Here is a 27,027-nt window from a genome sequence, read left to right on the forward strand (position 1 = left end):
ATAATGGGCTAGCAATCTTTTAACCATGGTCCCTTCCACCCAGGCGGAAGACTGGGCACAAGTTTCATCAAGGAGGAAATTCACTTTGGCCTTCTTCAAATACCGAATAGTCCCATTTGCCATATGTTCTCTTTGTATACAATAGGGAACCTCCTTGTGCTATCTGAAAAAAAAAACCTTTATCTCACATTTTCTTTTTCAATTAGGAACACTATTTGTGTGTCAAAGTAAAATAAAACAGAAATTTGCTTTGATTACACTTTTCCGTACTCAATGATGGTGTATCGCCCTCTTCTCATTGATTACCATCTGGAGAGAAACCATAATTTAGCTAAAGTTAATTCAAGTTAGACTCGAATTTATTTCAGTCTGACCTAGTATTTTCTGTTTTGGAATTCAATCCTCAAACAACCTTGGTTGAAACTAGTACAGTGACTTGACCTGGTTCAATTCGGTCTTGGTCTGTGGGACATGTTCTTGTTAAATCACACTGAATCTTTTGTGATGTTGTCTGAAATGACGACTATGGTCTTACAAGGTAGCCTTCAACTCGAGTACCACTTCCTCCTCTAAATATATACTGAAAGTTAAGCTTTTTGTGGTCAAAAATGTAACACCAGGGAATTTCTGTATTTATTGAGTATACAGTTGTTTAACTCTGATGATAAGCTGCAGATTGGCTTTGAATTGTTTTTCATGCAACTCTTCCTTTTCCTGCAGTGACTTGGATATGCCATTTGCCAAGTGGACCAAGGAGCAGGTTTGCAGTTGGCTTGTGGAACAGGGCCTGGGGTCCTACCTGAATTCTGGCAAGCACTGGATTGCATCTGGCCAAACACTTTTACAGGCATCTCAGCAAGATCTAGAGAAGGTGACTGCTTCTCTATTTTGTTTACACAATGGAGACTGGGAGAGAGAAAGAGAATATGAATGTAGGATTGTTTTGCACTCCACAAAGAGGAGTGGGTGGAGCCAGTAAGTTCTCTTGAAAAAGTTTGGGTTTCCTGCTTCATGCTTATTCTGTCTCATGGACGTAAAAGGATGAACTTGGTTTTAATGATTCTTTATGGAACACTTAAGCCACTGGGCATTTCAATGAAAAATAATTGTATAGTCATAATAAACTTTCAGCTCATATTTCTCAGTCATTTTGTGGCTTTATCAGTGGCTCACCTGCTCAATGTAATATATGCAATTCAGCTTGACTTTGCAAAAGGAAAGAAAAAAGAGCTCTACATTTTATGTCCAGTTATTTAACATTGCTTCCTAATTATTTATTTATTTATTTTTTGGTGAGGAAGATTGGCCCTGAGCTAATATCTGTTGCCATTCCTCCTCTTTTTGCTTGAGGAAGATTGTCACTGAGCTAACATCTGTGCCAATCTTCCTCTATTTTATGTGGGATGCCGCCACAGCATGGCTTGATGAGCGGTGCTAGGAACGTGCCTGGGATCCAAACCCTGAACCCTGGGCCACCAAAGCAGAGCATGCAAACTTAACCACTGTGCCACTGGGCTAGCCTATCTTCCTAATTATTTAACATTTAATACAAAATAAGAGTAGGATTCCTATTATTGTGCTACAGTTCCTATCTTGCAAAGGAATGAGCCTAATAGGGAATATCTAACATACCGCTAAATTAACTGCTGTGGTCTTGGCTTTCTGGGGCCTTTTGTTCAGCAACATTTTACTAGCTGAGTTAGTATTCTGATTTAATGTAGTTATTGGGTCTTTAATGCTAGCTTCATTTTGGAGGAATTTGCATCCTTTGCCAGTGGCATGCAGCCCATATGGACAATTGTAAAGCCGATATTTCCGTTTATTATTTCAGGAACTTGGAATCAAGCATTCGCTTCATCGAAAGAAACTGCAGCTGGCGCTGCAAGCCCTGGGATCAGAAGAAGAAACCAATCATGGAAAGCTGGATTTCAACTGGGTCACTAGTAAGAGGTTTTAAATTCATGAATGAATGAATGAATGAAGAGAGGGAGAGAGATGCGTTTTCTTTTTAATCACAGGAACAGTGTTCTGTGGCTTGGTAACGGCACTAATTTCTCTCCTTTAGGATGGTTGGATGATATTGGTCTGCCCCAGTACAAGACCCAGTTTGATGAAGGACGGGTAGATGGTCGAATGCTCCATTACATGACTGTTGTAAGTGATTCATTCCTGGTATTTGGAGGAGTGAAAAATTTTTTTTTTAATCCAAAAATAGAGTAAGCAAAATACAGTGTTTTCACAATGATTCCACCAGAGTTTGAAAGTGTGGCTTTAACTTGAGCAGTGGATTGGGACTCTTTCCTGCTAGGTTGAAGTTGTAGGGTTTGGTGATTGCAGTAGCCTTGGAGAAATTTGAAACCCTGATTTAAGCTGCATGAAATCTTATTTAAACTAAGCTATCCAGAAAGTTGATTTTATATATTGAACAGCGTAGACATTGAAGTGTACTTTGAATGGGTGAATTTTATGGTAAGTGAATTATATATCATAAAGATGTTTGAAAAATAGAGAGAAAGTAGAGTTTTGAAGCCCTGGCAGTTTCTCAGTTATATATTCCTGTGTGCAGTGGCCACTCAGAAGAGGCTATCCTTCTGAGACCTGACATCCCTAGGGACTCGTCTTCTCCCTTCCCTTCTTTTGAGAACTGTTGCCTGAAAGCTTTTCATCCTTCTCACTTCAGCCTGGTTCTGCTAGGGCAGGAGTCACTGGAGTACAGAAGAAGTAGGGAAAGGTGGACTTTCGTTCTGGTTCCTTCATTATTGTTGCATGTTTCTAGCCTTCCAGCCAATGGGTAGAAGGACTTTTCCTTGGATTCTAGGAGAACGTGTTCTAGATTCCATAGTACTCTTAGTGGTCAACCGAAGATACTTGTATTTAAATGGCCTTTTGTGAGCTAGGCTGTGGATCCAACTACCCCAAGTATCTTCTTTAAATAAGTTGAAAGTTTCAAACAACTAACTTACATAGGAATTTTTCAATATCAAAGAAATCTGGAGTTGATCTCATGGGATTTGTTTTCTTCTCTATTGTGGAACCAAAGTCTGTCCCTTGGTGGGCACATCGTGTAAACCTGCATGTGGTATACCAACATGTGGTGTGTTGCACATTTGCTGTGTGTCGGGCACTCTTTCAAGCACTTTACTCATATTCATACTCAAGTCCCAGCAATCCTGGAGTTAGCACTCTTATTATCCCCAGTTTTTAGATGAGGACACAAAGGAATCGAGAAATTGGGTAACTCAACCGAGTTTCTATAGTTAGAAGGTAGTAGAAAGTCATAGAGCATTTGATCCTAGGCTGTTTGCAGATCCCTGCTCATAATAGCTTACTAGTCTTCCTGGAACAAATTCAGTAAATATTTGCTGGCTTGTGTAGGTATAAGTATGTTCCTGTGGAAATGAGAGCAAATTCAGGCTTAAAATCACAAAAAAGCATACCTATAACTTTCACAGCTATAAAAGAATAAATTATTTAAAAAAATTTGAGGGCCAGCCCCGGTGACCTAGTGGTTAAGTTCAGCGTGCTCTGCTTCAGTGGCCCAGGTTCAGTTCCCGGATGCAGACCTACACCACTCATCTGTCAGTGACCATGCTACGTTGGTGGCTCACATACAAAAAGAGGAAGATTGACAGTGGATGTTAGCTCAGGGACAATCTTCCTCAGCAAAAATAAATAAATAAAAATTAAAAAAATAAAATATTTGACCCTAGAAATCCTAAATCACAAAACGTGTCCTTTAATGTGGTATCCTAGATTGGATCCTGGAACAGAAAAAAGACCTAGGAGGAAAACTGGTGAAATCTGAATAAAGTCTGTAGTTCAGTTAATTTTATTATTGTCTATGTTAACTTCTTAGTTTCGATGACTATATCATGTATATACAGTATTAACATTAGGGAAAGCTGGGTGAAGGGTTTTAGGGAATTGTCTGTGCTATCTTTGGCAACTCTTCTGTGAATCTAAAATTACTTTAAAAATAAAAGATTTTTTTTAATCCCCCCAAAATAATCTGTTTTGGTTTAAAAGAAAATGCCCCCTACTTTTAAAATTCCTTAAGCTAAAATAATTAACATTTTATTTACATTGTAAACCTTATGCATTTAGGTTTTTCTTAATTTGATAGACTTTAGTTAGTTGAAAATAGCCCACATGGAAATGTTTTGAATGGATGTCTCAATCTTAGATTAAAATATGTTGTGCTATTTCTAACTTATAAAGAACTACCTTTAAGAAATTAATCCAGAAAAAATTCAGGCAATAATTTTTGTTCAGTTTTGTTCAGTAGCCTTAAGGATTTAAATGGATTGTCTAATATTTTTATTTAAAAAATATTGCTATAATAGATTAAATTTTTTCGCCCTGCAAGAAACGTGTTATCAGTAAGGTGTGCCTAAAATGGACGTTTTCCTTGTTTATCATCTGGGTGTGTCGTGAAGTGGACTGGTGCTTATCTTGACACTGCCTCTGAAGTCACCTTCTTCTAAAATAATTTATTTTGGTGTGTTTGGTATGTTTGAAATGTTCCCAATAACCAGAGACTGGTTAAAAGTTACTCCTTGAAGGAACTGACTGATGATATGTGTTGCAACTTCTAACTTCTTCGTTTCTCTTCTCTCCTTAACTCTCACCAAAACCTCTGCATTGATTGGCAGAGTTTTCCCAAAATTGTTCACGTCTGCTAGAGAAGGCATAATAATCCAGAACTAGAGGTTTCTTGAGGCTGGAGGGATAGTTTAACTGGTTTTCCCCAAAATTGTGATATGCCTCAGCTCAGAAAACCAAGCCTCAACCGTCAGTGAACATCACTTGCTCTTAGCTTGTTGCTTGATCAAATCAAATCAAAGTGAATCTCTTTTTGTAGTGCCCCAGCGAGTGCTTTTTAGACTGCGTTTTTTGTGGGGTGGCACCATCCTATCTCAGAATGTCTGGAAGAGAGAGAAACAGGTAGAAGTCGGCTTCAGTTGGAACAACATGAATTTTGATTTTATTATATATTGGGGTCCTGGAGAGGTTTTTGACTGGAATAGGAAAAAGGGTTGTAGGACTAAATAAAAGCTTTGAAAACACTTACAAGCCCTCGGGGCCTATTAGTACTGGGGCTCTTCTACATTTACTTGTTTTCTGAGATTTCCCTGAGAAGGTCCTCCTGCTAGGCCAGCTCATTGAGCTCCTCTTTTGTTCTTTTTTGCAGGATGACTTACTGTCTTTGAAGGTTGTGAGTGTGCTCCATCATCTCAGCATCAAAAGGGCCATCCAGGTCCTGAGGATCAATAACTTTGAACCAAACTGTCTACGGAGGCGGCCGTCTGATGAGGTAGCATCTGAGGTTGAGGTTTACACAGCATGCACTTTCCATGAATGTGACTGTCCATGTATGGAAGCTAAGACCCATTTCTTCTTGGAGTCTGCAGAGAAAACTTCTGGTACCCTCACAGCCTCAAATCCAGCCTCATTTCTTAGACTATGTTTTCCTATATTCCTTCCTTTCCCTCCATGATGGTTCTACCTGTGTAACTGAAGCTTGGATTATTTTTTAATTACCCTTCCTCCTTTTCTTGAGTGTATTTCATTTTCCTGCCTCCTTAAGCCACAGAGTTAAATATCGCTTTGAAGACTTCCTTTCCTCAAGCTCTGCTTTATTAGCATGTAGAAAAGCTTGAAACTCTGTGATATAGATTCCTTAACAGAGAATTCAAATTAGCAAACACCTTTTTACCTTTTCTCTAAACATTAGTGGGATATTGAGTAACTCTGCTCCTTGGGGCAGACTTTTTAGACAGAACATGCAGATTTAATAATTGGAATCCCATAGTCAATGACTCAAGCTCTTGCTGGTTGTTTGTTCCCACAGAATAGCATCACCCCATCAGAGGTTCAGCAGTGGACCAATCATCGAGTGATGGAGTGGCTGCGCTCCGTGGACCTGGCAGAATATGCCCCCAATCTCAGAGGCAGTGGTGTTCATGGTGGGCTCATGGTAAAACTCTGTTTTAATTTAAAATTAACTTCATATTATTTCCATTAGTCTAATGAGTAGCATATTATCAGTTTGTTTTTCATAATCCAAAAGTCATCTAATTGAACCCTCCTGCATTATTTCTAGTGAATCTTTACTTTCAGAGTATTTTTTTCTCTATTTTATATTTATATCCCATAACTCTAGATTGGATTTAAATCCATTTCCCTTTTATTGTCCTCTTTTATGTTGGATAACATTTGGCCACTGGCTCTCATATGATCATGTTTGAAAACCCCTGCCAAGATGCAGATTATGTTTCTGCACACTGATGTTGCATAAGGAGTTGGCATCCAAAGGCATCCCAAGGGTACCACTTCAGAGAGGTGGTAGCCCCAACTTTGTAATCCTGGATGTCAGGACCAGCTCTATTTCTGACCAGCTGAGCCAAAATAAAGAAAAGATATGTAAATGCTCCGTCTGTCTCACTGGGCTCTTGAGAGGGTCATCGGAGATAACTAAATGAAAGAGCTTTGCAAATTATAAAGCACAATGCAGACATGTATGATATATGGTACCTTAAGCAATCTTAATTTCTCTTACAGGTTCTAGAACCTCGTTTTAATGTAGAAACAATGGCTCAGTTGTTGAACATCCCACCAAGTAAGACCCTGTTGCGAAGACATTTGGCCACTCATTTCAACCTTCTGATCGGTGCTGAGGCCCAACACCAGAAGCGCGATGCCATGGAGTTGCCAGATTATGTACTCCTAACAGCTACTGCCAAAGTGAAGGTTGGTGCAAGCTTGTACCATTTAATCATTGCTTATAGCAAAGGCTGAGTTTTGACTGTTACCTGGCTATCCCATTTTCTGGGGTTTACTAAGTTTTGTGGGTGGGTTGAAGGTATATGCATCTTTAAGAGTAATTAAGAAAATGCATTTTTGAAGGTTTCCTTCTGGACAAATCTTTGCTCAAATCATTTCTTTTATTAGAGTTAACAGTAATTAAGATTATGATGTTGGCTTCTATAATTGATACATTGCCAATGCAGAAAGCCCATGACTTGGGCCCAAATATTGATTGCACTTGTCCTACGGATAAATCAAGTATAAGAGGAGGATTTCTTCTCATACAGATTTAACATGTCTGGCTTATAATTGACCAACCTTGCAAATTAGGGAAAAGATACTTTAGAAATTATTCATAGTAGACCAGCACAGGATGGATATTTCCAGATTTATCTGGATTCAGGGATCATACCAAATTCAGATTACTTTTTCTTCTTTTAAATCGTTCTGGGGCCAGCCCCGTGGCCCAGTGGTTAAGTTCACACATTCTGCTTTGGCGGCCCGGGGTTCACCAGTTTGGATCCGGGGTGCGTACATGGCACTGCTTGGCAAGCCATGCTGTGGTAGGCGTCCCACATATAAAGTAGAGGAATATGGGCACGGATCTTAGCTCAGGGCCAGTCTTCCTCAGCAAAAAAGGGGAGGATTGGCAGCAGATGTTAGCTCAGGGCTAATCTTCCTCAAAAAAAAAAGTCACTCTTCTGTGAAGTCTTCTGAGTCTGTTATCTCAACCAACTTAATGTGGAGATAGAGTTAATTGACTCATCCACAAATATGTACCAAGTTCTTTTTTTTTCCCCCGTACCTTCTCCCCTATATTATACCCACTGACACTTTCTCTTCAGCTCCCTTTCTCTCTTAAAAGATGTGTGCCAGATTTGAAACTTCTGAGAGAGTCTGTTCTATTTAAATTCTCAGCGTCAGCCCGATCACCATCCCCTTAACAGTCTCAGGAACTATCCAGGGACTAAGATGGAATTTCTCTTCAAAGTATCACTGGAAGTTCTCTCTCCAAAAGAGTGGAGATTCTTTTAGCCAGTCACCAGTCCCATTATGGAAGCATAGCGGGCACACAAGATAATCATAGCCTCACCCAAAAAGAAAATACAGTAAGGACCATTTTGTTTTTCTGATCTTAGATTGGGAAATCTTGCAAAATTGAATTCAGTCCTGAGAAATCTCATTGCATTAAGTCCTGTTTTAATATAAACTAAGGCTCCTGGCATATTTTGCTTATCACAGTGACTACCCAGCTAGTTGGCTTGAATAAGGACAATAGGCTTAATCTTCTGAGATTCATAGTAAGGATCATTTATCATATTTGGGTGCGTCAATCATATGCCTAGGATGCCTTTGTTTTTGGGGGTTTTTTTTAAAGATTTTATTTTTTTCCTTTTTCTCCCCAAAGCCCCCCAGTACATAGTTGTATATTCTTCGTTGTGGGTCCTTCTAGTTGTGGCATGTGGGACGCTGCCTCAGCGTGGTTTGATGAGCAGTGCCATGTCCACGCCCAGGATTCGAACCAACGAAACACTGGGCCGCCTGCAGCAGAGCGCAAGAACTTAACCACTTGGCCACGGGGCCAGCCCCATAGGATGCCTTTGTTTTTGTTATACCAATGTAATCATTCAAATCATTCCATTGCTTTTCTCTATAGATGGAGTGAGTAATTAAATTACGCATGTTATCAGGCCTTTGTCCTAAGAATTTTATCAAATCCCTGGATGTTTTTGTTTGCGCTTCTTTTAAAGCCAAAGAAACTTACCTTCAGCAATTTTGGGAATCTGAGAAAGAAGAAACAGGAAGATGGGGAAGAATATGTTTGTCCAATGGAATTGGGACAGGCATCAGGAAGTACATCTAAGAAAGGATTTAAACCTGGATTGGACATGCGCTTGTATGACGAAGATGATTTGGACCGGTTAGAGCAGGTAAATGCAACACTGCATACCTATTTCATAGCTCTTCCAGCATGAAACACTAACTGGAAACTTTGTGCCCTGTGTCTACCTGTCAAAGAAGTTTTCTTCAAATACTTAAAAATAAAGATAATAATAAAATAATAGTGAATACTTACAGATTGCTTACTACATCCCAGGCACTGTGCTAAGCGCTTAACATATATTAATATTCATCGTAATCCTAAAACATAGGCAGTATTGTTATCCTCTTTTAGGAGATAAGGTAACTGAGGCACAGAGAGGTTAAGTAACTTATCCAAGATAGAAGACCTAGCATTCCAAGCTGATAGGAAATCTATGTATTAAAACGAGTCAGGAATGGGCATCCCATACTACATAGCCTTTTCAGTATGAAGTCATGGATCTGAATGTTGCCCCCTAATCAATAATCCTTGGAGCCGTTGTCAACATCGGAGCAACAGGCTACATGTGCCGGTAAAGTGTTTCTTCTAACTTTTAACCTCAATTGCCATAATGAGAGGAGCTATCATCAGAAGGGTTCTGTTGCTCCTATCCCTTTCAATATGACTTGCATTATTTGTTAGACTTTTGCTCACTTTGCTGCACTTTCCTTAAAATTATGCAAATGAATATGTCATGTTATGGTACATTCTTTGCAGATGGAAGATTCAGAAGGCACAGTGAGACAGATAGGTGCATTCTCTGAAGGCATCAACAATCTAACAGTAAGTTTGTGAAATGAATTCAAAATGTTACCCTACAAATATGTTTGAAAAGAACCCCAAAGGACCGCATGCATCATGAAAAACGTGTAGTTCTGAGGTCTTGGCTCACCCTGTGTGACTCTCGTCTCCTTGTTTTCCAGCACATGTTAAAGGAAGATGACATGTTTAAAGATTTTGCTGCCCGTTCCCCCAGTGCCAGCATTACCGACGAAGACTCAAACGTTTGACCGTCACACCTGGATGAGCATGAGGAGCCCTTTGTCTTTTTCCAATTTATTTCTCAAACACTCACAGTATACACAACAAGTGACAGACTGTATATTGTTTATTGTACAGCTTCTGCTCATTTAGAAGTGGAAATGGAAAGCAGAGGTTATGTGCCTATTCTGAAGTTGCCATGAAAAATGAGACACTGGTGAAAGAGAGTATTAATTGTTTTTCCTCTATTTAATGTAAAAATCTGTGATATATTATATTTAAAGTGTTGCATTTAATGTATTTTACCATGGTGTTTCCATTCACATTCACAGCATGGAAGATTTGGGAAGTGGTAACCAGTATGTGAATGATTTTGTCACATCAGTGTGACATTATATGCTTTCAAAATCAATACGTGGAATTTCTTTAAGCATTCAGTGTGCCCACTAAATGCCAGCCACACCTCCACTTGCCTCATATTGTCCTATTTTTATATATTTTTCTAAATATATGTATATATTTAGTACATAGAAAATAGAACTTTTATTTTGTGGCCTAAGGAAGATGGTAAAAAGATCACATTAAGAAAAAAGTACAGTGATCAAAATTTTCACATACCAGCTGGTTCTTGGAAAGGTCAGGATCATCTTTCTTTCTCCACAACTGAATTTTAATGATGTTGATCGTTCAGACTATATTAGTATAAGTGAAATACCCCTCCTTTGATGACACATCACAAAATCGTTGAATAGTTTTCTAAGAATTTCAACCTTAATCTTGGATCTTTTTGCCTCATAAGGAAGAAACTGAGGGACATTTAAATACTATTAACTTGAATGCATTCAGAATCTCCCCCAAAATGTATAGAAATAATTTCTGAGAGACCAAATCAAAACAAAAACCTGCACAGTATTAAATTTCTTATTTTCCTCTTTGCTAAATATATCCTTACATCAAAATACTAGCAGTCTGCCTAATGTTATTAATTGTATATTTCTCAGATTATCAATTAATGAGATTTTTGTTGAAAGCTGAATATTTGTTTTAACATTTTGTGTCAATCAGTTCCATAACTCTGAGTCTGCAAAATTAGTTTTATAATGGTTATATTGTGATGATAAAATGTAGTTCATGTTTTCTGGTAGCACAGGGCTCAAATATTCTTTATAAAGAGTATAGAAAGCTGCAGCAAAAACTGTTACTGTGTTGATTATTTTTTTAGGGATATTAAAAAAAATATTCTATTTTTTATTTAGTACTACATCATTTCTCATGATAGCCAACTGTGGTAAAGACAGGTTTTGACAAATTCACGTCCGGTGGGCAGTTTAATATATGCCAGTGGACTTGCTTATAAACTATATTTGAATGTCAATGGTATGATCTTTCAAGGTATCAGCAAGCTACCAAGCTTTTCATCAAGGAACCTATAACACTAAATTACTATTTATTCATAACTAAAATGATTTGATGCTAATAGTAATCTTTTGCTCCCTACCATTCGTTATTTGGTGACTGTATTGGACTCTTAATGTATTTGCATTTTATTTTAATGTGAATATATGCCACCATTTGAAAAACAGTTTGTTATTCGAACCTGGTTAAAAACAACAGGAGACTGTTATAGATGCCAAATATTCTTTATTCAGGACAATGTAACATAACTGATGATATGTGATAAGGTTAAAAATTTTTTTGATGATATATATTTTATTTACAAACTATTATACACTGCTGGTATTACCATATGAAAAGAAATAAAGTCAATTGATAATTGCCTCATATTTTTATTGTCTGTTACTTTATTTTCCTTTGTTCAGGATAACCAGCAGCCTTTCTTTCTGATATAGAGAATAATAACACAAACTTCCAATTCACAAATTCCCATAAATTTGTCTGGGTGGGGTTTATAGCATGAATCAACAGATCAAAATTTGAGGCTTTTGTCTGAGAAGCCATTGTATGAAAGGAAACAGACAGCTGAGCTGAGGGATGAGGAATTGTGGCAGAGGGGACATTGAAAAAGCAAAGGGGATGACTCATCTACAAATCTGAAGAAGTTACTTGTAGAAAGAGGTGTATGCATCTTTAAAGAACTAAATACTATTTTTAATTTAACTAAAATTTGACCAGAGGAAACATCTTGGAGGAGATTACCAAATATTAAAGGTAGAGTGAAGATAACTAGAGAGGAACAGATGTTTTTCGTGGAAGTTAATGTCTCTAAGTTAACAAACCAGCAGGAATCTGTAGGAATACAGCACGCCCAGTTGGCAAACAGCAGGACCTCACATGTTTGTTTAGCTGTATGTACATATGCTTAGGTGTATTAAGGAAGCTGTAGAGACAGAACACTGGGACCACATTAACAGATGTGACTGCACTGCTAAACTTTTACTCTGAAAAAAGAAGTCCTTCTGAACGAGGTTCACATGTTTGATATTTGGAAGCAGTATTGATCGGGTGCAGAGAAAATGGGGCAAAACCCATCACAACAGGTGCCTCTGAAGGACAGTGACGGGGCTCTCAGCATCTGTGAGGTGGTCAGTGAAGCTATGGTCCACGCAGCTCAGAAACTGAAGGAGTATCTTGGATTTGAAGCCCCTCTGAGCAATCTACGCCCAGCTTCAAACACGCTGAATGAGATCTTCTTAATCCACTTCATCACTTTCTGCCAGGAAAAGGGAGTTGACGGCTGGCTCACCACCACCAAGATGACCAAGCACCAAGCCTTACTGTTTGGGGCAGACTGGATTTGGACCTTTTGGGGGGCTGATAAGCAAATAAGGCTTCAGCTGGCGGTACAGACTCTGCAGATGTCTTCTCTTCCTCCTGTGGAATCTAAGCCTTGTGACCTCTCCGATCCAGAATCCAGGGCAGAGCAGTCTGCCAGGAAGAGAAGTAGGTTCGATAAGCTGGAAGAATTCTGCAACTTGATAGGAAAGGATTGTCTGGGCCTCTTTATCATCTTTGGTGTGCCAGGAAAGCCTAAAGACATCAGAGGCGTTGTCTTGGACAGTGTCAAACGTGAGACAGTGAGGAGCCATCTGCCAGGAGGGAAGGCTGTGGCACGATTTGTCCTGGAAACTGAAGATTGTGTCCCCATCAGAGAGCTGCTTGGAAACTGTCTGAGTAAGAAAGATGAGCTGCGAGAGGTGGGCAAGGTTTATATTAGCATCCTCTGAACTGGATATGTGTGATGAGACTGCCCTGTAAGATGAAAACAAAAAAAATCCTTTATTCTAATAAGCAAGTTCATCCACTTGCATCATCCCAGCATGGAATTCCCCTCTCCTGCCTCCCCCCATTGAATAACAGTGACCACCTGGCTCAAAACATATGAATGTCATTGATTATGCAGAGGAAGAAAAACCTTGCCTATGGCTGGGAAGACTTACCATTTAGCTTAATCTTTCACTTATTTATTCAACAATAAAAGTAGAAGGAGAGGATAATAAAGTCACCCTTAAAGCTTGATTTGCCAAAAAAAGAAAAAAATGTATCTTTGTTTGAAATAAGTGTAACACTTGAAAGTGTAAAATGTGTTTTTACTGCTGTGGGTGGGAGGTGGGTAGGATGAGGTGATGGGTAAGACTACAGAATGGGTTTAACTACATTTACAATACCAGTTTCAATGCAGAACTCCTAAGCAAAACCTCACACCTCTCTCTTCCTCCTACCCTGCCAGTACTTCTACTTCATCCCAAGCTGCTTCCTCTGCGCAGAGGACCCTGGTGGGACTCACTTTGGAATCTCCTTGAGTGTTAACTTCACGTACAATTTAAACACAGTAACCCATATAACGATCCCTTGTGATAATGATTAACATTTTTTTATCCTCTGTAATAAGGAAAGTGTGTTCACATATAAAAACCATTTTTGCTTAAAAGCTTGGGGGGGATTATAAGAGTACTGTAGGGGAGGAAAAATAATTTTCCCTCTACCCTTCTAGAGGATAGAAGCAAAAAAATGCTTAAAAGTGTAAATGGAGGATAGTTTCATTCACACCAATTGCTGAATGCCTGTTACCTGTTAGGCCCTGTGCTGTGCCCTGCCAATCCAGCAGTAAAGAGAACAAAGTCCCTACTCTCAGAGAGTTTCCCTCTTAATGGTGGAAGACAGACAATAAGCAACAATAAACAAAGATATATACATATATTTAAAATGCATATTTAAGAAAAATATATCAGGGCCACTGTAAAGAAAAATAAAGCCCGAGTAAGAGAACAGACAGGGAAGAAGGTGCAATTTTGTAGTGGGTGCTTAAGGAAAGCGTCAATGAGGCGGCGGCAATGGACCAGAGATCTGAATGAAGAGACAGCATCAGTGTAGATATCTGGAAGAGAGTGTTCTGGGCATGGGGAACTGCAAATGCAAGGGGCCTGAAATGGAAGTGGATGTGGTGTGTTGGAGGCACAGCTAGGAGGCTAGTGTGGATGGAGCAGGGAGCCAGGGGGTGAGTGACAGGAGATGAGGTAGAAGTAGCCAGCAAACACATCAGGCAGATCATACTTTTCAGGACTCTAGATTTCATTCTGAGTGATATGGGGAGAGAAATGCCTCGATCTGATTGACACTTTAAAAACCTCACTTGATTGCTGGGTGCAGACTAGATTGTAGGGTGAAAAGAGTGGAAGCAGAGCCCAGGGGGACAGCTAAGAAGGTATTAAAGTAATCCTGATGAGAGAAAAGGGTGGCCTGGACCAAAGTGGTAGAGGAGGAGAGGTGAAGAGCTCAGCAATAGTTGAAGGTGAAGCATACCGCTTTTGCTGATGATTGCATGGAGGATATGAAATATGTCACAATTAGAATCCTGTATTTCCAAACTTTGATAATAAGAATAAATGTAAGGGAAGAAATAAATTTGTCTTTGACATTCCTTCATTCCAGGAAACCAAAAGATTAAGAAAAGCAGTAAAGGGAAATAGGGATGAATAGGCCCAGGAGACATCTCTTGAAGTTAAAAAATAATTATTCTTACTTGGAATGTGCCTCAAATGTTTTAATACCCAGTCAATTATGTTCCCTTGGCGTGTAGTGACCCCTGTCTGCAGGAATGCTATAAAGAAGAAGTTATCAGGAAAATAGCATCATATGGTAAAAAGAATATTCAGCTTGGAATCAGATGTGGGTTTGAGTCTCAGTTCTTTTAAGAGCAGACTCTAGTGGTTTAACTGTTTTTTCGTGTGTAAAATGGGATGGCTTCAACTAATTCAAAGGAGACAATGCTGTGACAATATTTGCTATACTAAAATGGAAGCTTACGAAAATTTTGAAGAATCTAGTACAAATTGTAACTATTCACGTTATAAACAGCTGGAAGCTATAAATCAAAGATTCATCTTTTTTTTAAATTAAAATAAAAATGTGGAGCTAATTTTAAAAATACTGTATTCTCATTTATTAGTTTTTTAAAAGTCTGCATTCTGGCTTAAAAATTCAAGTACAGAAGTGAAGAAAGTTAAGTCTTTGGGAGTCTCACCTTCACCTCCATACCCACTCTCTCCAGCTTGCTGTTTACCCTTCCAGAACATGTATTGCATATTAAAAATATTTTACCTAAATGCAATCATGTGATCTGTAAATGCCTTATAACCTGTATTTTTAAAAACTTAACTATACATTGTGGACAATTTTCCATGCTAATAGATTTATATCCACTTCATCCTTTTTAAGGCTGAACTTAGTGGCTCTTAGTCCTGCCTGCATGTTAGATTCACTTGGGGAGCTTAAAAAAAAAATCAAAAATAAAGGTGCCAGCTCCGTGGCCGAGTGGTTAAGTTCGCACACTCCACTTCAGCAGCCCATGGTTTTGCTGGTTCCGATCCTGGGCGCAGACATGACACCGCTCGTCAGGTCATGTGCCACATAGCACAACCAGAGGCACTCACAACTAGTATATACAACTATGTACTGGGGGGCTTTAGGGAGAAGAAGAAGAAGAAAAAACAGAAGACTGGCAACAGATGTTAGCTCAGGTGCCAATTGAAAATAAATAAATAAATAAAAACACTGATGCCCCAAACACATCTAGACCAATTCATCAGCATCTCAGAGGGAGGGGCCTAGACAACTTTTTTTAATCTCCTGAGGTAATTCTAATGTTCAACGAGGATTAAGATCCATGTGTCCAAGAAGTACTTTATATTGTATATACGCAGCATAATATATGTAACCAATACTGTTTTGATGGATATTTAGGTGGCAAGGTGCATCCACATACCTGGATATTTGCATATAGTCTATTTACCATGATTGTGAATTGACAAGCTTTATTGACTCACTTTTTTTTTTTAAGATTTTATTTTTTTCCTTCTTTTCCCAAAACCCCCTGGTACATAGTTGTGTGTTTTTTAGCTGTGGGTCCTTCTAGTTGTGGCATGTGGGATGCCGCCTCAGCATGGCTTGATGAGCAGTGTCATGTCCGCGCCCCGGATTTGAACTGGCGAATCCCTGGGCCACCGAAGTGGAGCATGTGAACTTAACCACTCGGCCACAGGGCCAGCCCCCTGTTCACTCACTTTTAATAACAAAGTTAGTTTTGCTTAAAAGTAGCTCTCTGACAGAAAGTTGTTGGATTACTTTATGTTTTAAACATAGTAAAAAGTCATTATAATAAAACCTTAATATTTGAAATTGTTCTACACAGGACTGGCTACATAATTTGCGGAGCCCAGTGCAAAATGAAAAATGTGGGGCTTTTTGTTCAAAAGTATTAAAAATTTCAAGGACGGCAGAGCATAAGTCAAGCTTAGGGCTCTTCTAAGTGCAGGTCGCATGCCCATGAAACCAGCCTGGCTTCTACAACATGTTGGATTATTTGATCATGGAAATTGAAGAAAAGATTTTCATCATAAGTGAGTGATGACACTTTTAAGATCTTTTCCAACTGAAAAATTACATAATTCTTAGTAACTCCCACATACATGATAGTACATGCTTTACTCTTTACACTGCATGAAACAGATATCATTTTTGCCTGTTGATAGCATTACAAATGAGTTTTAACTTTCAATATAGAAAAAACTTTATTGTACTTGATGCCAGGGAAAATGATAAGAAGTATTTCTCTGGCTTCTATAACTTCAGTCATATCTGTCCACTTCAGTCTTAGGGAGAGAGTAAAACAAAGGAGAGGAAGCATGGGCAGGTAGAATGAGGACCAAAGTCTCTTAACAGCTTGCTCAGAAATTGAGAATTCTCTGAATATGAACTAATCCTATAAAGATTCATGCTCCTTTTGTCCCTAAATTTCTATGGTATAGGCCTTGAACTTTATCATACTAAAATATGCAACCCCGAGAGAGAAAAAGTGGCTGCTGTGTTGACCCTGAGCTTAAATTCAATGGTCACCATTTATATTATGCCTTCTGAAACATAACTCAGTTAATCACAACAGCCCAGAGGAAGATATTATTGCTTTCATTTTCCTTGAAATTGAAGCTCAGAGATGTTAGGTGGACTTGCCCAAGATCATAAAGAAGCAGAGCCTCGATTCAAACCCCATGACCATCTAACTAAAAGGCCATGCTTTAAATCTTAAAAAAAGAGGAGAGGGGAGAACATCATGTGAAGACGGAGGTAGAGATTGGAATGATGAGTCTACAAGACAAGGAATGCAACAGATTGCCAACAAGCATCAGAAGCTAGGAGACGGGCATAAACATATTCTCCCTCAGAACCTCCATAGGGAATTAATACTGCCAACACCTGGATTTTGGACTTCTAGCTTCTGTAACTGTGAGAAAATAAATTTGTTATTTCAAGTCACAAAGGTCATGGTACTTTATTACAGCAGCCCCAGAAAACTAATAAATCTAATACATCAGGAGACTGCCTGACTCTTGCGCCACCTGAGGTCCCACTCAGACCACAACTGCCCTTTGTAAGCCACATTTCCCCCATCCTTAATGATCATTATTTGCAACTGTCTTTGGACTGACTGCTTCGATTTTTCTTTTTTTAATCTTCTTGTTTTCTTTTCATTACTCTTTTTCTATTTTGGGAGTATCGTCCTGCACTTTTGACTCCGGCGCTGAATTCGCAGGCCCACGTGTTTCCTGTTTCTCCATTCTAGGGGCGGGGCAAGACGGGGCGAGCCTGCGCAGTAGCGGCCTCAGATCCGCCCCTTGACGCTGGATGCGCTCGCTGGTCCCCTCCGGCTTGCCGTCTTCGCAGCCATGGCGGCCGCCGTGTTCCCCGCGTGGCTGGCCCTGCAGCCGGGGGCCAGGACCCTGCGTGCCTTCTCCACCGCCGTGTCTCCGGCCACTCGCGCTCCCACACCAAGCCCGCGTGAGTGTCTGCTGCGTCTCCTCAGGGCTTTGGGGGAGGTGAGAGGGCGGAATACCGGGCCCATGATGGCCGCCGCAGTGGCGGAGCCAGCGCCTCCGGGGGAGGCCAGGACGTCCTCTGCCAGCCCTTGGTGGCCAGCCTGATGGGAAAGCCGCGAGTAGGGTTCCGCCCTCTACGCGGAGGTCACCCAGTTATTAGCCGCGGATTTCTGCTGCTGGCTCCTCCGGCGTGGCGAGCTTGCTCCCGCCCTTTTCCATGACCCGCGCTTTCCGGTGCTACCTCCCAGGGCTGCGGGCGCGGGGTCTCTCCGTGGTGACGGTAATATTTGTGGGCAGTGTTGAACCACGGATTTTCCCTAAATTTAAGAAAAGAATGCAGCTGTGCTAGAACAAACTGCAGCTCTGAATTGCAGTCCTAGCTATGCCACCTAACGGGGTGACCTTCATTTAGTAGGCATTATTGAGATGACCTTCATTCAAGAGGGATTATAGGGATGCTTGATAACCGTTCTTGCCCTGCGGAGTCTAGCGGGAATTCTAGATGTTAACGGAAAAGTACTATGCTGTGTGAGGTGCTGTAATAGAAGCGTGAATAGATTAATGGGAACATTGAGGAGGCGCCTTCAAGAGTCAGGAAAAGCTCAGTCAAGGGGGCATGGCCAGTCATTCATTAGGTCCTGTGAGCGCTACCTCCTTTAGTCTCTCTCGTCTTCATACTACTAACAGCCCAGTCCAGGCCACCGTCTCTCATTTCTACAGTAGTTTCTTTATTGGGCCTCATTTCCGCTCTTTCCTGCGTTGAATTCTCACAATGCCCAGAGTGAAGTGTTCAAAAAGCAAATCTTATCTTGTCACTCCCTTGTTCACAATCTACAAAGGATTTCTCATTGCTTTAAGATAAGTGATACATTTCTTAATGCATCCTAGTGGCTCTTCATAATCTTAACACTTGTCTCTTTTTAAATTTTCATTCATTCATTCATTCATTCTACAAATACTTAACTCCTGTGTGCCAGGCAGTGTTCCAGATACTGGAGTACAACAAGGTCCCTCACCTTATGAAGTTTATATTCTTTGGGGAAAGTCAGACTATAAAGGGGTAAACAGCTGAATACAATGTCAGTTAGTGATTAGTGCTCTGAGGAAAAATAATGCAGGGTGTTGAGAATAATGGACTGGGGACTAGTGGCTATAGGGTAGGATAAGATAGGGTAGGCAGGAAAGACCTCCCTGGGAAAGTGACATTGAGCAGAGCCCAGAGCCATGCTGAGATCCTGGGGAAGAGCATTGTTGGCATTGGGAACTGCACACGCAAAGGCGCACAAGTTAGAACAAGTTTGGGGTGTGATCAAGGAACAGAAAGGCCAGTGTGGCTGGAGGGAAGTGAGCAGAGAGGACAGTGGTAGTGTAAAACATCAGAGAGATAAGTAGGGGCCGGCCCCCATGACCGAGTGGTTAAAGTTTGCCTGCTCGCCTGCAGCGGCCCAGGGTTTCGCCAGTTCGGATCCTAGGCGCGGACATGGCACCGCTCATCAGGCCATGTTGAGGCGACATCCCACATGCTACAACTAGAAGGACCTGCAACTAAGATATACAACTATGTACAAGGGGGATATGGGGAGATAAAGCAGAAAAAAAAGAAAAAAGAAAGATAAGTAATGGCCTGATCTTGGAAAGGCTTGTAGGTATTTGGCTTGGATTTTATCATAAGTTTGGGATCACATTGGAAGGCTTTGAGGAGGAGAACAGTATGATGTAATTTACACTTTTAAAAGATCGCTGGCTACTGTGTGGAGAACTAACTTTAGGGGAGAATACTGGAAGCCAGGAGACCCGTTGGGAAGCTGTTGCGGTAGTTCAAATGAGATGACGGTGACTTGAATTGATGTCGTAGTGGAGGTGGTGGTGGGGTTGGATTTGTCCTGAGAAATTAGATGAGTGGCGTTACTGTTTCCAGGGATTGAGCAGACTGAAGAAGGAGATCAAAAGCTCTGCCAGTGATGCGTTGTCGTTGAGATGCCTATTAAATATCTGCAACTTCTTTTCTCAGTGCTCTCTCTTTCTACTCTTCAATTGCAGTCATACTGAACTTCCTTACTTTGATTTTCCATCTTCTCTTTCTCTCTAGAATACTTTTTTTCACTTGCCTGTTCCCATGGCTACCTCCTCCTCATCCTTAAGGTTTTAGCTTGAAGTCCACTTCTTTGGGGAGATTTTCCCCAACTAATTGACTAGGTTTGGTCCCCTGCTATATATCTTCATTAATACTTATCACTATTTATTGGAATTACTTGTTAAATGGTTGTCTTATTTGACAGACTTTACCGTGTGTGAGAGCAAGGCCTGTGTTTTTCTTGTTCTTTGCTGCCTTCCTAGTTTCTGGTACACGGTATCACAATTTTTGAATGAATAAATGAATTAATATTGAGGGATGAATAAGAATTCTTCAGATGAATTAGTGAGGTGTGGAGGTGGAAGGGAACAGAAGCCGGGCAGATAGAAGGGAGACACTTTCCAGGCAGAGAGAACAGAAATTCAGAGAAAGACAGAAGGGCCTGGTACTGGAAGTTCAGTGTAGTTGTGGGCCCTTGTGAAGGGAGACGAAGCCAGAGATAGTGGCTCAGACTGTGAGAAGTCTTGTATGCTATGCTACTGTCACAACTCTTTGGTCCTTAGTTTTCTTGGCTATAAATGAGCTCTACATAAGAATAATAATAGTACTTACAGTTATTGTGAAGAATAAGATTATGAGATAATAATGAAAAGCATTTAGCACAGTGTCTGGCATGTGAAAGTGCTCAATAAATATAGCTGTTATTATTTTAGTATAGCAAAACATTTAGAGAGGCATAAAGTAATATTTTAGAAAATATATGCTGTGTGTATGTACTCTACCTTCTTCTGCAGCCATGTGATTTGTTAGCAATGGACGTTATTCTAGCATTGGCAGTTCTCATATACAATGGAGAAGAAAAAACTGAGGGGTCTCTTTTTGGTAGAAAGAACAGAATAGTTGCAAATATGAGCAACTGTGTATCTTTAAAGATGCAAAATACTCATTTCTAACTGGAATTTTAACTTGAGAAAGTGAGTTTATTTGACCATTAACCTTAAAATTTATTGAAAATATTTTTTCAGCTTTATTGATATTATTGACATATAATATATGTAAGTTTAAGGTGTAGAGTATGATGATACATGTATAGATTGCAAAATAATTACCACAATAGTTAACACCTCCATACCCTCATATAGTTATCTTTTCTGTGTGTCTGTGTGGTATAACATTTAAAATTTACTCTCAGCAACTTTCAAGTATGTGTTACAGTATTGTATTGTTGTTAGCTCTAATCACAATGTTGTACATTAGACATGCAGAACTTTTTCATCTTATTGCTGAGAGTTTTTACCTTTTGACCAACATCTCTCTATTTTCCCCACCTCCAGTCCCTAGAAACCACCATTCTATTCTCTGTTTCTGTGGTTTCAGCTTTTTTGGATTCTGCATGTAAGTGAGAACATACAGTGTTTGTCTTTCTCTGTCTGACTTATTTCACTCAGCAAATTGCCCTCAGGGTCCATCCATGTTGTCGCAAATGATAGGATTTCCTTCTTTATGGCTGAAGAATAATTCCGTTGTGTGCATTTATACACATACACACAAATGTGCGCGAGCACACACACACACACAACGTTTTCTTTATCCATCCATTTGTTGATGGATACTAAGGTTGTTTCCATGTCTTGGCTTTTGTGACTAATGCTGCAATGAACAAAGCAGTTCAGATATCTCTTCAATATTCATTTCCTTTGGCTAGATACCCAGAAGTGGGATTGCTGGATCATATGGTAGCTCTATTTTTGATGTTTTTGTGGAACCTCTATATTCTTTTTCATAGTGGCTGCACCAATTTACATTCCCACCAACAGTGCTCAAGAGTTCCCTTTTTTCCACATCCTTGCCAACACTTTTTGTCTCCTGTCTTTTTGATAATAGCCATTCTAACAGGTGTGAGATGATAGCTTATTGTGGTTTTGATTTGCATTTCCCTTGTGATTAGTGATATTCAACAACACTTTTTCATGTATTTATTGGCCATTTGTATGTCTTCTTTGGGAAAATGTCTATTCAGTTCATTTGCCCATTTTTTAATTGGGTTTGTTTTTTTGCTATTGAGTTCTGTGAATTCCTTATATATTTTAGATATTAGCCCCTTATCAGATAGATGGTTTGCAAGTAGAAAATATGTTTTTTAGGTGATGAATTCACTATATCAGCAATCACAGTACACCTTTATATTCAAATAAGTGGAGAATTTTCTTAACTATTTTTGACTTTTCATTTTCGTTAAGATGATTTAGTCCCTGAGCTTACAGAAAATGGATTATTGTTTCATTTTTATGTGACTGAATAACCTTAAATTATGTTAGAATTATGGATCATGATCAATGTGGAACAACTCTACATTATCAAATTCTCTGTAACTTTTGTGTTGTTTTTTAGGTACAACAGAAAGAACATCCAAATATGAAAGGCCGCTGAGAAGAAAGGTAAACAATTAGTGTACTCAGTATACGCTATCTTAATGGTTTCTGAAGTTCTAAAGGGAGGCACATATTCATGATGAGGCAGACGGGTGCTGCCAGAGAAGACTTCACAAGGGGACGTGTACTTGGTTACTACCACAGTCCTGATTCTAGTCTTCGACTGATTTTTGTAAGTACTCTGAGAATGGATCATCTTTGAAAGGTGAGCTCATTCACATACTCCCAGGTTAAAGGTATATAAACCAGAATATAGAATTATTTTTGATGATACCTTTAACAGTTATGCAGCCTGGGATATATGCATTAATCTAACTAGTTTGGTCTCACTTGTGGACATGTCAATCGAGGAATCCAAATTTTAAGGTCACTTAGTGAGCATGGAGTCAGAACAAAGGCACTTTAGTTGGAAGTTAAATGGCACCCATTATAATTGTCTACAGTAGTCATTTTCACAGGAATATTACCTGTCTCCAGGACATTCACTACATTGGTTTTTATATTACTTAGATGGGCGTTGCTGAATTTTGCCTTTTCAAATCCTACTTTTGATTTTAAAGGGGATGCTGGCCATCCCCTTCTATCAAATACAGTTTAAAAAATATATATGTTAATATGATTGAGTAAGCTATTGTGGTTATTCTCTGGGCCTCGGAAACATTATTTCTCATTATGTATTTATTCAGTTAGTTTAACCCTAATTTACTTATTTCCATGTTCTTATTCTTTATTTTCCTTGTTTCTTGTTTCCTTTGTTTCTAAGTTCTCAGTGTCACCTCAAGTACTGACTTCCATCAAAGAATCTTAACGATTATTTCAAAATATATTGTTACTTACCCCTTCAAAAACAAAATGTAAAAAGTTTGCTAAAAGTGTAAGTGAATAAATGAGATGGAGAAATATTTTGCAAAAGAAATGTGCTGTTGAAGGGGGTTCTTGCGAGCGGGTTTGAGGGAACTGCTGAGATCTTTAGGTAGGTTTGGTGTTTTTTCATTGGAACAACAGCAGCTCTTTGGGAGGTCAGATTTTGTGTAGGTTGCAATTCTGCTTATGTTTCTTTTACTTACAGCTTTTTTGCTTTAAAATTAAAGAACATGTTCATATTTAAAATATTAAACTGTTATACGTTCCTTAGGCACTACCTCCTAGGACAGAGAAAATGGCTGTTGACCAGGACTGGCCTAGTGTTTACCCTGTTGCAGCACCGTTTAAGCCCTCTGCGGTACCTCTTCCTGTTCGAATGGGTTATCCAGTAAAAAGCGGGGTGCCCATGGCAAAGGAGGGAAATCTAGAACTTTTAAAGGTAAGATGAGTTGCTGGTTCATTGGCTAAAACATATGTAAATAAATATTTACATATTTATGTATGTAGGAGTAGGTCCCTTTCCTACTCCTCCTCCAGCCCCCAACTTATACTTCAAGGTTCAGTATTATAGCAGCCTATTGTACTTTAAGTTTTTTTTCAGGTAATAATGGGTGTTATATTTGGTTATTCATGGTAAAGAAGACTCATAGGATCCTAGGGCATTTAAGAATGTAATTAATTGGTCCTTTGGCTTCTCTTTTGGCTTTTTGTTTTCTTTGTATCTTTTTGTATTGTTTCTTTCAAGAGGAAGGGAGAAAAGTGAAATAACCTAATTTGAGAATTGAGGGGGGGGTGAAGTTTCTACTTCTAAAAGGTAGATTTTAAAACTTCCCAGAAAGGTAGAATATTACTGAATATTATTATAGTCCTTAAACTTCTTTACTTCTTGGAGTAAAATAGGTCATATTAAATGCTTCAGTTGATAGCATCTATAATGATTTATGAACAACAGGTTCTTAAAGAGAATATAAATAGAGTTAGCCTGGGAGTGCATATCTTAGATAGTTTCCTTTTACATTCAGTGGAATTATCATCAACAAACTGTTTTCCACTAAATGAGAGTCTTTGTGAAAAACAGAAAAATTGGCTAAAAGTTGATGGTAAAAATGAGATGGTAGCATGGAGAAGGAGTTGTCTGCTGCTGGAGATGGGCTAATGAAATTGGGAAATGGGAATCTTTCAAGAGACAACGAAACAAATATCGAGGAAACTAATCTTGAAATTGGGAAATGGGAATGTTTCAAGAGACAAGAAAACAAGTATCGAGGAAACATCTTTTTTTCAATATAAATGCTACTGAAGATTGGCTATTATTGTTTTCCTTTTATGGTTTTGAGACTATATTTTCATGTTTCAAAAATAAAAGTAAAGAAAATGAAGTCACCCACCCCAAAAATCCCAATTTTCATTAGATTAAAATAAACATTTTCTGATCAGCACTCAAGATTTCAGGCATAATGTTTGGATTAACTTTCTGTTTGTTCAAATTTTCTTTCCATACGAGTTTCTGGTTTTTTTTGAGGATCATTAGCCCTGAGCTAACATCTGCCACCAGTCTTCCTCTTTCTGCTGAGGAAGACTCGCCCTGAGCTAACATCCGTGCCCATCTTCCTCTCTTTATATGTGGGACGCCTGCCACAGCATGGCTTGACAAGAGGTGCGTAGGTCTGCACCTGGGATCCAGACCGGCGAACCCTGGGTCACTGAAGCGAATGTGTGAACTTAACTGCTGCACCACTGGGCTAGCCCCCATCAAACGAGTTTCTTTGAACTAAAATTTCTCTCTAGATGCTTAACATTATTTAAGAAATATGCTAGGAAATGCTAGTTATTTATTTGAAGGAATCAAATCTCTCACCTTTCCTAAATTTCCATTGGCTCTGTCAATGATTACATAGCCTCTCGAGGTATCGTAAAGATATTCCCAACTTCATTAAATTTTTCAGTTAAGATTTGCTAGTTTCATTTATTCATCCATTCAATTCATAAAATGTCTATTCAGTACAAAGTGGAAGATGTATCACCGTGCTATGTGTTCCAGGGGAATTAGAATGATTAACCGATGATTTGTGGCCTTAAGTGCTTTCAGTTTTATAAGGGAAACATGTACGCCTGTAGATTCATGGAAGAAACAATACTATAAAATTTTTTTCTTCATCATTGTCGTAAGATATTTGGTACTGAATCTGTATTTCAAGGAATTTGTTTCTTGAATTTATATCACCTGTGGCTTGGAATTAATGTTTTAAGAAACTATCAGATTTTATTTACTATAAGATTTGTTGGGCCTGTGATTTAGTTTTATGAAAAATTGTCTTTTTCATGTTTTTAAGATATTTAATTTATCCTTTAAAATTCTGTTTTAGATCCCCAATTTTCTGCATTTGACTCCTGTAGCAATTAAAAAGCACTGTGAAGCTCTTAAAGGTAAGTGATTGCTTTGTTATATGAATTTAATATTGACTTTGAACATAGGAATCTCATTTGTCATGATAAAAGGGTCCATTCATCAAGAGAATAAAATATTTGTAAATAGTTATGCACCCACAATAGGAGTACTCAAATATGTAATGCAACTGTTATTAACAGAACTGAAGGAAGAATCAGACAGCAATACAATAACAGTAGGGGACTTCAGTACCCCGCTTTCAGCAATGGGTAGGTCATCCAGACAGAACGTCAATAAAGAGACATTGGACTTAAACTACACATTAGACTAGTTGGACTTAACAGTTGTTTACAGAACATTCTATCCAACAGCAGAATGCGCATTCTTCTCAAGCACACAGGAAACATTCTCCCAGGATAGATCATATGATTAGGCCACAAAACAAGTCTTAATAAATATAAGAGGATTGAAATCATATCCAGCATCTTTTGTAATCACAATGGTATAAAATTAGAAATCTATTGCAAAAAGAAAACTGGAAAATTCAGAGAGATGTGGGGATTAAACAAATATTGGTTCAAAGGAGAAATCAAAAATAATCTTAAGACACGTGAAAATGGGAACACAGTGTACCAAACCTTAAGGGATGACCCAAAAGCAGTTCTAAGAAGGAACTTTATGGTGATAAATGCCTACATTAAGAAAAAAGAAAGAGTGATAAATGCCTACATTAAGAAAAAAGAAAGATCTCAAATAAACAACCTAACTTTACACCGCTAGGAACTAGAAAAATAAGAACAAACTAAGCCCAAAGTTAGTAGAAAGAAGGAAATAAAAAAGATTGGAGTAGAAATAGAAACTAAAAGGACAATAGAAAAGATCAGTGAAACTAAGAGCTGTTTTTTTCCTAAAGATAAACAACATAGACAAACCTTTAGCTAGACTCACCAAGAAAAACAGAGCAGACTCAATTAAAGTTATATAAATGAAAGAGGAGACATTACAACTGATACCATAGAAATACAAAGGATTATAAGAGACTACTGTGAAAAATTATATATCAACTAATTGGACAACATAGAAGAAATGGATAAATTCTTAGAAACATACAGTGTACCAAGACTGAATCAGGAAGAAATAGAAAATCTGAACATCCAAGTTACTAGTAAGGAGGTTGAATCAGTGATCAAAAACCTCCCACTAAAGAAAAGTCCAGGACCAGATGGCTTCAAGACTGGCAAATTCTACTAAACATTTAAAGAGTTAATACCAGTCTTTCTCAAACT

The 27,027-nt window shown here is 38.9% G+C and overlaps 3 protein-coding genes across 32 annotated transcripts in view; all 3 read left to right on the forward strand.

Moving 5' to 3' along the window:
* The window catches only part of PPFIBP1 (PPFIA binding protein 1), a 169,354-nt gene extending 157,918 nt beyond the window's left edge, over positions 1-11,436 (forward strand). For all 30 annotated transcript variants that reach the window (XM_008515856.2, XM_070620884.1, XM_070620889.1 and 27 more), the window contains 9 exons: positions 721-871; positions 1,832-1,943; positions 2,066-2,154; positions 5,192-5,314; positions 5,852-5,977; positions 6,562-6,750; positions 8,559-8,738; positions 9,389-9,454; positions 9,595-11,436. In XM_008515856.2, the coding sequence (XP_008514078.1) occupies positions 721-871; positions 1,832-1,943; positions 2,066-2,154; positions 5,192-5,314; positions 5,852-5,977; positions 6,562-6,750; positions 8,559-8,738; positions 9,389-9,454; positions 9,595-9,681 (1,123 nt within the window). In that variant the 3' untranslated portion in view covers positions 9,682-11,436. The remainder of the gene's footprint in view (positions 1-720; positions 872-1,831; positions 1,944-2,065; positions 2,155-5,191; positions 5,315-5,851; positions 5,978-6,561; positions 6,751-8,558; positions 8,739-9,388; positions 9,455-9,594) is intronic.
* A 567-nt stretch (positions 11,437-12,003) lies between these two features.
* On the forward strand, positions 12,004-12,971 carry REP15 (RAB15 effector protein). Its single transcript, XM_008515860.2, has one exon. The coding sequence runs from the start codon at positions 12,127-12,129 to the stop codon at positions 12,835-12,837; it is 711 nt and encodes a 236-aa protein (XP_008514082.1). The 5' UTR covers positions 12,004-12,126; the 3' UTR covers positions 12,838-12,971.
* Positions 12,972-17,707: 4,736 nt separating this feature from the next.
* Positions 17,708-27,027, forward strand: part of MRPS35 (mitochondrial ribosomal protein S35) — a 47,158-nt gene continuing 37,838 nt past the window's right edge. Inside the window, exons 1-4 of the mRNA XM_008515862.2 lie at positions 17,708-17,944; positions 22,448-22,494; positions 23,624-23,791; positions 25,719-25,779. Coding sequence (XP_008514084.1) covers positions 17,833-17,944; positions 22,448-22,494; positions 23,624-23,791; positions 25,719-25,779 — 388 coding nt within the window. The 5' untranslated portion in view covers positions 17,708-17,832. The remainder of the gene's footprint in view (positions 17,945-22,447; positions 22,495-23,623; positions 23,792-25,718; positions 25,780-27,027) is intronic.

Source organism: Equus przewalskii, chromosome 5, assembly GCF_037783145.1.
Source record: "Equus przewalskii isolate Varuska chromosome 5, EquPr2, whole genome shotgun sequence".
Taxonomy (NCBI): Eukaryota; Metazoa; Chordata; class Mammalia; order Perissodactyla; family Equidae; genus Equus; species Equus przewalskii.

Bases quoted from the DNA above. Each gene is read 5' to 3' on its own strand.
- REP15 (XM_008515860.2), top strand. From the start codon at position 12,127: ATGGGGCAAAACCCATCACAACAGGTGCCTCTGAAGGACAGTGACGGG.